This window comes from Fulmarus glacialis, unplaced genomic scaffold, assembly GCF_000690835.1.
Source record: "Fulmarus glacialis isolate BGI_N327 unplaced genomic scaffold, ASM69083v1 scaffold28157, whole genome shotgun sequence".
Taxonomy (NCBI): domain Eukaryota; kingdom Metazoa; phylum Chordata; class Aves; order Procellariiformes; family Procellariidae; genus Fulmarus; species Fulmarus glacialis.
Window position 1 is genome coordinate 6,651 of NW_009224219.1, and position 11,718 is coordinate 18,368.

The window sequence follows — 11,718 nt, forward strand, 5'->3', positions numbered from 1 at the left end:
TGGCAGTAAGACTGGACAAGCAGCAATATTTGCATGAAGTAGAGATTTACTGCTATGATAACACTGGACCCCAAAGCCAGGTCATGCACAAGTGGGAAACACATCAGGAAACAGGTCTTCAAAAACAGAGACCAGAGAGAAAGAACCTGGATCCAGGTAAACATAACACCCTAAAATAAAGGCCTGTGACTGAAGGCATGGAAGCAGTGCCATGTTTTCTGGTGTACGTGAAAAATCATTAAGAGTTTCTCAGAGGAAATCTCCTCTCCCATCAGAACTCTAGCTCTATAATTGAGAGCAACGCACTTGGTCAGTTTATCTGGAATAAACAGAAAGCTCAGCATTGCTCAGAATAAAGGCAATACTTTCAGGCCAGCGAAATTCATCTTAGATCACACCTGCCCATTCAACTTAACACTAACTATTTTTGCAGCTTTGAAACAAGAAAACTAATAGCAGCTGAAAAACTCTCAAATCAGCATCTGTATGAATAACCCGACAGCTCTTTATGGAGTGGTAGAAGAGGAGAATGGAGAAAGATGTTCTAACAAAACTGAAATGATGACCCATTGCAGGGATGCTGTTTTTAGAAAGAATTTCTTTTCAAGGAGAATTGAAGTTATTGGAATATTCGTATTATCCACCACCAGCCCTGACCCTCTCAATCCGAGCAAGAAGTGAGGGAGACAGGGACAGTTTGAGAAGCTCAGCAGTTAGTGGGTGAGACAGTGGGTACAGTCCTGGAGGGACCATTTCTTTTGGTAGTGCACGAAGTTTTTCACATGTTGGTGCTCATCCTGGACTGGCTGTTAGCTGGAGTAAGCTCCCCTTGGCTACCTTCTCTCGGAGGAGACTGCAACAAGACCAAAACACATCCTAGTTAGTGATGTATAAATATCCTGCAGAGTGCTTCCCGAGAGACCAAATGAAGCATAGGTGAAGCACAGCAGGATAACAGCAGGGGGAGAGCACACCCCCAACTCATACATAATGATGGCTTTGCAAAAGCTTTGTATTTACAACTTCTTTAATTACAGTTCAAAAGAACTCTGCCTAAAAAGTCAAACCAGAACTTTTAAGCCACTCTTATGTACTATGTACAAGGTGCTGTTGGCCCCACAAGTTGAATCCTATCTGGCATTTAGCTATCACAGAGATTAATATACTACAGAATTTAACGCATTCTGTGGCAGATGGCCTATCCTCCCTAAAGGCATTCTTTTGGAACTGCATCCTGGAAGGAATATTCCAAGCAGTTAATGGATTTTTTACTTCCTCTACTAAAAAAAATTACTTCAAACAATCTTTGTTTTGGTAAGATAAAAGATATGTGTATCAAGAATTAGTCGGAATGAATTAGTTAGAATCAACCCAAGCATATAAACTTCAAAGGACATTCTGCATTGTACAAGCAGGTCAATGTATTGGCCAGAAACACTTGTTCCTTATATATTTAGTATTTACTATTGTAAGAATTTGTCCAATCATAAGCACAATAAACCCATTCCCCTCCAGAATCTTCAATTCACCAACTTCTATAGTTTTAGTTAAAAAAATATTAAAAATCTTAACACTGTCTCAAAGTCCACATTTAACATGCGTGTACCTTGACATGTATCTGGTTGCGCAGGACTGCAGCTCGCAGGATCATAGCTTTGGCACGTCGCTGAAACTCTTTGCCCATTAGTAAAGACTTCTCAAAAGTTGTGCTGCGCTGATCTACATCTCGAGCATAAAGAATCTGTAACCAATACAGAGAACTGTACACAGGATCTATCACAGAGTTCCACAGCAGGAAGCCCTTTCTGCGCAAGGGAACAAAGCTAAGGTATCACGGAGTCTGAGTTTACACACAGATCAGCCCTACTGAAAATACCAGTCACGACAGATGAATGCAACTTCAAAGTGTCCCAGGAATGGAGAGTTTCTAATCTTAGTACAGCTGTTCAGTCTGTGGCTCAGGTGAGATGCACTCACCTTACTGTGCGAGTCTATTCTGGCATTGATCAGTCCCTCCAGGATCAGCTGAGTAAGTTCATCTTCTAGAGCAGCCACTGTGGTATTAAAAGCAGTGGCCATCTTGCGCATATCTGCTGACACATAGGGGCTGAAGTACTAGGAAGAAGAAAATATTCAGTTGCCAAGTGTACTCCCCGCCCTCTGAAAAACCATGGGAAAAGCAATTACAAAGAGATGGCCTATCTTACTGTTCGTCCGCCTCTCAGGATTACAGGAAGAATTACCTGGATAAGGGCACGATTTCGAATCTGGGTATAAAGTGTCCTGACATGAGGTGCAAGGTACATATCCAGCAGCAGGTTGTCCTGTGCAAAAAAACCCACATCGGAAGCTGAGAAGCAGCCTGGAAAAATATATTATTCCTATGTTCTGAAACATATATGTGTATATACTTAAACCTTAAGGATATTACACTACAGCAAGACAATACCATAAAACAAGAATAAAAAAAAGAACTAGCAATACATTTTAAAAATTTATCATTTCTCCTCACCCTCTACTGCTAAACTACTCCCAATTTTCATTCACCACGTCAGGAGACAGAAGACACAGAAGAGCTCAACACTCTTAGTAGCTACTTTTAACAGTCACTGCTTCTCACAAAAGGCTAGGCGAAGGGAACTTTTAGGGTCTGTTCTGCACTGCTCCCCTGCAACTCACCTTCATTTCATCCAGCATCTTCAGGCATGAAGCATATTTAGATTCATAAAACTTGAAGATGATGTCACGAACCTGTGGCTCCAGCTCCAAAAACAATTTGAAGGAGCTACAGATAAAGGTGGCAGTGGTCAGACATTGGAACCGACCACTTAAACTCCCCACAATCCCATCACTCCAAGTTGCAAGGTTACAGACTCTCACTATCATTTGAAGATTCCAAGAATTTACACTCTAACAGACCAGATAGTCCATTTTCAGCAGAGCTGGGAGCCTGGAACCCAGAGAGGTACAGCCCAGCATCAGAGCTGTGGTGAAGGAAGGCAAGAGACTTTTGACAAACCAAGCAGTACAAGTGTTTGTCCACACAAAACAAAACAATGAGTGGGAATAGGTCAAAATCAGGATACACCACCAGAAAACATAGGCCACATCTGTGCATGCACTGTAGTCTGTGCTGGCCAGCTTTGTGTTCCCTTCAAAGCACAGCCTTCACTAAGTACAGCATGCCATAGGTAGGTTAAGCATGCAACTGTCTATCATAAGTGTGGGAGATCTTTGGGATGCACGCTCTTTCTCAGTGCTCTCCCAATTCTCCATCACAGATTTCCGAACATTGGGACCTCACCCTATGAATCAGCCAATAAAGAACTCAGGGTAACAACCCTTTTTCCACATCACTTTAAAATTAGTGCTTCCATACACTTAGCTGACAGCAATTCAGTATTATTGTAATTCAATCTATGACACATAAATACCCATTTTCTTCCAAAGACTGTAATTCTCTTAACCTTGTATACGTCATAGTTAGATTACGCTGCAAGTTGTATTAACAATTATTAGATTGTATTAATATGATTAACATACACCAGAACAAGTGGTAACATGACAGCAAATTATCTCACAGCTGCCTTCTGTAGGGCTCTATCCCTCTGACTTAATATCTGATATGGACCACTGATGGAGACAGAAAATTGGGCTATGTAGATGTTGGATTTGACCCGGATTGGAAACTTACACTATGAAATTTCAGCTGTGATTAACCACTGTGTTTTAGATAGTGAAACGTCACTTAATGCTAAAGCCAAACTAAGGCTTAGTGATTCTTTCTCTCCTGTATGAGAAAGTTATTACTCCTGCCAGAATCCAATCTCAACCAAAGTCCCATGTCCCAAAAGATGTCCAATACATACAAACTCCTCTCAAGGCATCACTTACCTGCTGGAGATAACATTCCGTTGCAGTTCCTGACGGTCAAAGGTAGCAAGGGCACAGAGACCACCATACACAGCCACATTGCTAGGAGATAACAGCTAAAGAGAGAGAGAGAGAGAGAGCTGTCACTGACTACTAAAATGGCAGAAGGTTGGAATTAAGTATTATACCCCAGGCCTTTCCTTCATGCAGTGACAAGACTAGTCTTTGTCAAATGCAGTGGAACCACTCAGCATGCTCTCAGGCATTCACCCAGAGCCTGAGGAGTGATTGTCCACTGCTAAGAGAGCAGAAACCAATTCCAACAGCCAGTCTTTTGATTGAGCTACATAGATACACAAATCTCACAGGTAATTCCTATGTGATCTAGAGTAGATCATTTAGAGAACCCAAGAACAGAGATTTTTTTTTTTTTTTTTAAAAAAACCCCATGGTTCACAGCACCACCAAACTATACAGGAATGCTGTGAGAGTAACTACAATATCTGAATTTTACAACCTAATACTTAGAAGAATTACATCCCCTCCAAGACCTGCACACAGCTCCCTCTTGGTCCTCACCTCAGGGAAATCACAGTGATCAAATGATGCCAACAAGAAGCACTTTGCTGCCTGTTTGTACTTCCGAGCAGCTAGTTCAGCCAAGCCTAGGAACCAGAAAAAGTTAGTCCTTCATTTATGACAGCATACAAATTAGGAGAAATTGCAAAATCTGGGGAGTAGGACAGGCCCCCACATGGTTGCTAGTGCCTTCACTATTGAAGTGAAACGCGACTCTCAGTATCTAGCATCCTTTGAACTACGTTGACTCACACTGGCATCCTCTCTGAAGAAACTTAGGGAGAAGAAAGAAATGGCAAAAACAAGTCAGCATTCTACCTCATCAGCTTTATTACATTTTGCATTTCTGGTAAGAAAATACAAAGTCTGTCAAATCTGAGAGAAAAAATAAACCAAGCACACACTGTTGTCAAAGAGCCCTATGGACAGCTAACAGGCACAAAGACGGGCAGACGATACAGGAAGCTGAAGGATTCACTCACCTGCTGCACATTTCAGTTTGGTGAGAATTGCTTGTGTCTGGCTGTCTCTTTCTCCTCTTTGCTACAGGGTAAGAAAAAGCAGTAGTGAGCAAGCAGTGTGAAAACCATTTTGATTACAATTGTCCTTGGGATATTTCATCCTAATAATTAACTTGCAAATCTTAACAGCAAGATAACTTCATCTTATTTGTCTCAGGAAATATGGCAAGAACTAAGGATGGGAAGTCTCTCTGTTTTTACCATGAGTCAGATTTCCTACACACATATCATGGGAGAAAAGCAACAATGAATCCCAAAAGAAATAGTATAGCAGCCAAGGAGGCTAGATTAGAGGAAGAACAGACTGTAAGATCAAGGGAGTCTTATACGTAGCAAGTCGTAAAGGGAGAAAGGAAGAAATTGTTTTACAAATTTTGGAGACAGAAAACAAAGGGAAAACTCATGCAAGTTAAAAAGCAGGACCTTACTTCTGCAATTTCTGGTGTAGACTCAGCCTTGCTTACATAGCTCAGAACATGAGACCAATTCTGGAGGTAGACACTGACCTGCAGAGAGCCAGAAACAGTGTAGAATAGGCATGGATAAATGGTGTTACTTAGATAAGCAGTATCATTGCAGACACAAGAGGTGTAACCAGAGCAAAGTACAGGTGGACTTTACAGCAGATATCAGAAAGATATCAAGTACCATTTCCTGCAAACCTTCCTACCTTGATGACATTGAGACACATGTTGATAACATGTTTAGCACTGGTGCAGTAATCACGGGCTCGCGAGTAACACTTGAGAGCGTTGCTGAGGTCCCCACAGTCAAGGTAATGATCACCTAAGTCATCATGGCCTCTCCTGGAGCACAGGAATTAAAATACCAATGAACTGTGTGCTCAGAAAGGGACACAGTCAGTTTGTTCCAAACAAGTAACTCAACACACTGACCTAAGGCACTGAATGCAGTTGACATCCTGTGTTAGGTGCCTTGGAGGAGCAAAATGCTCTTCCTTGCTCCAGCAGAGCCTTCTGCATCTCACCTGATACTCTCCTTGATGGAGTTCCCTTTGTAATTTTTCAGATCTGTGTCGAGTTTCTCCAGTTTAAGCAGAGCTTTTTTGCGTGTAGCTTCAACCCAAGCTGTGTCAAGAGGAGGGGGTTCAATTCCACTATCAGGGACAGCATCAGGTGTATTCTGCAGTTCTCTGAAAGGAAAGAGTTTGAATGGGGCTATTATGCTGGAAACTTTTCACAACAGAGGTCTGCTAAGTACCTGGCACTGTTACCCTAACAAACAGTACCGCATACACAAAATAGACCAAAGAGAAAACAAGGATGGTGGGGAAAAAAAGGAAAAGACTGCTAAGATTTCCAGTGAAAACAGTAACATAAGCATCACAGGTGTTTAAAAATTCTTCTCAAAATTATCCTAATGATCTTTTGCAAGTATTTTATTAACAAGCAAGTCATTGCTAATTTTAAAGAAACAACCTGCTCTAGAAATCAATTGAAAGCAAGTTAATAACAGTACTGCAATGAATTATTACATTCTGTGATAGTATTTAATGACTCTAAAGAGTCATTGAATCCAATCAAGCATCTCTATATGGGACACAGTGTGCACGTGTTTACGAGTTCTCTCCCCAGCTATATTGCAACGGTTTGACAGCAAAGCTATGCTGAACAGATACTATCCAACTTCTTTTTCCATCCAGCTCAGATCAACAAATCTACTTGCACTGAACTCACTTTCAATATTTTAAACAGAAAAACACATTCTGAGGGGTTTTTTGTTTGGTTGGTTGTTTTTTTTACCAACAGTCCTTTTCACATATAAGAAAGCAATGAACATACTATCACACATACATGGTAAAGACTCCCAGGGCAAAACAGACAAGAAATCAACAAATATGCATAGCAACAAAAATAATGCAAAGACAGGAAGTGTGGATGGATAAGTGAAGTATCAAAGGCTACCCTTAACAGCAAACCTGTTGGGGGAGGGGGAAAGGAAAAAACGCCGAAACCAAAACAAGGCAAACAGTTAGATAAGGTTTTAATTTATGAACACAAGAGCATCTAGAAAAGGCTTCATCTCCATAATCTACCTAAGGAGAGACAACTGTGTTCATTAATATTTGAAGCAGTTGCAAGGACTAAACTCTCCTCAATATCTACCTGTAGCCTTTTAAACCACTAAGACTTCAGAATGAGATAATGCCTTCTGTGTTTAATCTTTTAAAAACGCATGAGACCTTAGGCCTGAACATACACATTTCACTGCTATCAAATTCTAAGGGCAAAGACAATTTGTGTAAGGAACATGCTAGTATTACATGCAAAGTCCCCCGTTGTGGCATATTGGTCTTAACTCAGCCAAAAAAGCTCCCCAGGTTCCCATGATCTTTTAGTACCTTGTGGCCTCAGACAACTTTCTGTGGATTTCTTCATACACATCAACATTGAAAGTTCTCTGGACAAATGACAGTGCCATCTTAAGAGCTTCCACCCGCAGCTGTGGGCAGTGATCAGCAATAAATTGCAGCCGCTCAATTCTCATCAGACCACTGTAGCTGGATGCATACTGCTCCAAATCCTGCAAACAAAACCTGGTCTTAGAAGGCGAAGACGGCAACACTAAATCAGGCTACTACACTGTGACCTGCACAGGTTTTCCTGCAGTCCTGACCCCTTCATGGAAGGCAACATGACTCAGACCAATAAAAAAATCAGGTAAGATAACTCCATTTCTGCTTTCTTCAAACATTAGTAATTTCCTCAGAAATATGCAGTACATTACAATTTACCTTTTTTTTAATTTCAGTTGTGGTGCTGTCTGTTAAGGCTAATCAGCTCACCCACTTCAAGCATTGGTTATATCACCTGTTAATATTTTTGTCAAGATTCCATCACTTGAGCTGAAGTTTTCTAAACCAGACAACCATTCCAGATATAGTTTTTCCTTGAAAAAAATAGTTTCCATATGACAATTTGCATTCTTTTGCTCACACTAATTTCTTAAAACATCTTCTTTAAGAACAAATATGGTCTCTTACTCTGGAGGAAGGATCTGTGATTTAAATTCTGAACACTTAACAGATTTTAAGCCTTGGGGTGGAGGGGAGAAGAGGAGCACAAAACGTCTAGTAAAGATATGATACGACATTGCAGGGAGATTTCCTAAAGACAGAAGTACAGATGCAAACAACCATAGAAGAATGTTCAGCGCGAAGTCAAGCATTCAGGCAGTAGGAAACACTAGATTCAGGTTGCCTGTCCACATTTAGTATGCATCCTGTGTCATGTCTGACTCCCTCACCCCTGTATGTCTAAATTAAGATACCGCTATAGATGTCACATGATTATTGCCTGATTCGGTGCAAGAATGATCTTGCTCTGAGACTGAAACAGGACTGTGTGCCCTTAAAATTTGTGTTTAGGATTCCTGCTTTATTTGCTACAGCATTTGAAAAATATAAAGGCAGGAACATTCTTTCTTCCACAGTTTCATGCCTGATTGTGCACAATACTCCTGAAATCACTGAGTAATTTTACTTTACTCCTCAGCTCTTTGAATGTCAAAGGGGAATTATGGTCCTTCACATCAGTTATGGTGAAAAGATAATCACTAATTTTTGCGGAACACTTACATGCTATAGTAATAACAACGACATAAAGGTCACAACATAATTGCGTCATCACTCCAGCTTCAGAACAGAATTGAAATGCAATGAAATCAAACAAGGTATCAGGTCATACGCTGAAAAAAACCAAAACCAACCAAAAACACACAAAAAAAAACAACAACAAAAAAAAGAGGGTTGTGCACTAAACAGTGAAGAACCATGTGACAACTGTTATACGGTACAGGGACAAGAGGAACAAATTAAAGCTTCAGAGGTTATGTGAGATCCAAAGCTTCCTAACTGAATGCTTTATTTTGCAATTTTAATGTTGCTTTAACTTTTTCCAACTAACATTTTTGTTTTCTTCTGCAACACCCATCTCTCACTGTTACAGAGCTGATACATAAAAATCGGCCAAAATCTTAAACCATTAAATAAAAATTGAGGAAGTTGATATAAGCAAATACAGCCTTTTATAACTCTACAGCTCTGTGGTTTCAGCCAGTCTCCAGAGGATCAAACAATGAAAGAATTCTATCCTAATTATATACTTAAAGCACCTGAGCCTTGCTCCTCAAAGAACAAGCCTCAAAATAAAGGAATGATGTCTCTGTAAATAATCAGAGATGTACTAAACTATTTCAGAATGGAAACTGTCAAACAGGCAGCACACAGCAAGTCACAAAACAGCAATTCCTCCTTCATCTCAGAAGGTGCAGCAGAGGTCAGTATGTGATGAGCTACAGAAGAGCTCACTGCTATTCTTACCCCACCTTGCTTTGAAGAGAATCTATTAATCTCTAAATAACAATTTGACAAGGAGGAAAATGAGGGACTTTTTCAAAAACCTTAAAGGAAAAGGCCATGCCCAATAAATGTAACCCACCAGCCCTCAACCAGCACATACCAGAGTGGGGTTCTCCACCACATAGTTGATATCAGGTGCATTTTGCTGATCTTCTTGTGGATCTACGTCAATCTGCATGGGCTCTACTGCACCCTAGAACAGTAAAATGAGGTCAAAAGTAGCTTGTTACATTTGAGCAGGAAACAACTAAGTGACTCAATCTATTAAGGACTTGCTTAAATACACATTAAATTTTAAAAATGAAAACACACCCCTCAGCCTTTAGACACGTTTAGGATTTTTCTCTAGCAACACCACTACTCAGCATGACACTTTGTCTAAATCAAGCAGCACTAAGGCTCAGCATTCGCACAGAGCGTTTTACTTTGTTTGGTAGATTATGAAGCAAGAAAGTGAAGGTGTCAATAAATCTGATTTTACAAAGTATCTCATGCTAAATTCCAGATGACATTCCATTTCTCTTCCTTGAGCAAGAGCAGGTATTAATACTCAGCTCAAGAAGCTCCAAAAGTCAAAAAGTACCCAAAAAACTCACCAGAACCTTTCAAAGCTGCTTTAATGCTTAAAAGTAATATTGGGGGGGGGAGACAACAACTGTTACACTTTTTAAAAGTATTAAAAAATTTAAAGAACAGAATGCAGAATGGCAATTCCACAGTTTCCAACAAATACTGGGGAAAAATTTATCTGCACGGCAAAAATTTACCATCAGTTGAACAATCCTACCATAGTTATCCGAGTCCAACTGTTTAGGTAGATTCTCTTTTGCAGGAACAACAGAATTTTATTCTCCCAGTAGATCTCGCACTGCTTTGAACCACATGAGGAATCATACCAGTATAGTGACCTCAGTACAGCTGCATCAATACAATACCTGCGCATGTTCCCATTTAAGACCAATTTACTATGCAGTCCCACAAACAAAATATTTATGCTCTCAGGAAATTCTTTTCCTTCCCCTAGTCAGAAGTGTGCTGAACATTCCCCCTAGGTATTACCGATTTAAACTCAGGAAAACCAAGCTGAATGTCTTCTTATGAAATGCTGAGTATGTGCAGATAAGCACATGACCATAAGCAACACCCAATTTAGGGTAAATTGCATGATTCGACCTTAGAAAGGACAAAAAATACCAACCATCTTGCCCCCATCAACACCAAATTATTTTCACGTTTTTATTGATTTTGCTGTCTGTTAAGGAATGAAAGATAGAGGTTTTTTGGGGTTGGGTCGGTGTTTGGTTTTTGGTTGGGTTTTTTTTTTTTTTGTTTTGGTTTTTTTTGTGAGGTGGAATAGGGCAGATCCACATTTCCTAACTCTAAAAATTGATGCATCTTATATTCACCCATAGCCTGTTTATTCTTTCACAGACTGGTATGTACCAAATACGCACATATCTCAATGCTGACGCGAAATCTCCCAAAATCTGAAGTAAAAGCAAGTAAAGCATATAAAAGTTTGTTTCCTAGTTTGTTATTCTCTGTATGAAGGAGAGGGAAGGAGGGTGCAAAGGAGAGTTTGATTGTCCAGATCACCACTCAGGAAAACTGTCCATAAAACCATTTAAGTCACCATATATTGAGACCATTACTTTTTCCATTTTTATCTACCTTAACTCTTTTCTTATATCATAAACACTAAGTGTCAGGGTTGCGTTTTTTAGGCTATGTTTGCCTACCATAGTAAAAACCTGGTACGGACTCCTTAGAAATCAGCATAACACAAATATCAGTAACTCCAGCTGGTAGAACAGGATGATTTGTGTCCTGCTACGTTGGTAGGCTGTACTCTGCATTTCTCTCTTAACTCCCAGCCAAGGGAAAACACAACAAGTGGGCTGGAAGTCCCACTAGAACACGCGAACTCAGACATTTTCAAGCTAACTCTTTATTTTGAAAGGAAGATGCAAGGTTTACTTAAGAACTACTCACAAAGCAAATAAAATAATGCTCACTCCCCAAGATTTTCTGAGCCCAGAAGGGCACCCTGTTGGAAGGTACCTCATAAGGCCTCATACAAGCTGATAAGCTGGCACTCAAGCTGAAGTCTCCTGCTGTACTCGGGAGGAAGAGGTGTGACCTACTGCTGGAGGGGGTGCAGTACAGATCTGTCACTGATGAAGAAGCTGAGCTGGATGCTGAACTATCCCTCATCCTGTCCTGACTTTCCGCACCCCGCGCCCTGACAGAGAACTTGCTGGCTGCTAAAGGGAAGAAAGACAGTTAACTCGCAAAGGGGTCACCTGCGCGGCTACCGAAGGTCCAGGCTCAGCACATCGACCCCTCTTCGGCTCCTGCGGCTTT

The 11,718-nt window shown here is 40.5% G+C and overlaps 1 protein-coding gene across 1 annotated transcript; it reads right to left on the reverse strand.

Moving 5' to 3' along the window:
* Positions 1–263: 263 nt before the first annotated feature.
* GPS1 (G protein pathway suppressor 1) lies at positions 264–11,568 on the reverse strand. Its single transcript, XM_009582096.1, has 14 exons — positions 11,416–11,568; positions 9,455–9,547; positions 7,336–7,517; positions 5,962–6,126; positions 5,644–5,779; positions 5,402–5,479; positions 4,935–4,995; positions 4,453–4,538; positions 3,895–3,989; positions 2,680–2,785; positions 2,244–2,324; positions 1,978–2,115; positions 1,607–1,741; positions 264–853 (listed from the first exon to the last, which is right to left on the reverse strand). The coding sequence occupies exons 1-14, from the start codon at positions 11,566–11,568 to the stop codon at positions 779–781; spliced, it is 1,584 nt and encodes a 527-aa protein (XP_009580391.1). The 3' UTR covers positions 264–778.
* Between the last annotated feature and the right edge of the window lie 150 nt (positions 11,569–11,718).

Bases quoted from the DNA above. Each gene is read 5' to 3' on its own strand.
- GPS1 (XM_009582096.1), bottom strand. From the start codon at position 11,568: ATGAGGGATAGTTCAGCATCCAGCTCAGCTTCTTCATCAGTGACAGAT. The intron at 5,480-5,643 runs GTAGGAAGGTTT...GGCTCTCTGCAG, and splicing joins TGTGTCTCAATGTCATCAAG to GTCAGTGTCTACCTCCAGAA. The intron at 854-1,606 runs GTACACGCATGT...GTCTTGTTGCAG, and splicing joins GCAACCAGATACATGTCAAG to TCTCCTCCGAGAGAAGGTAG.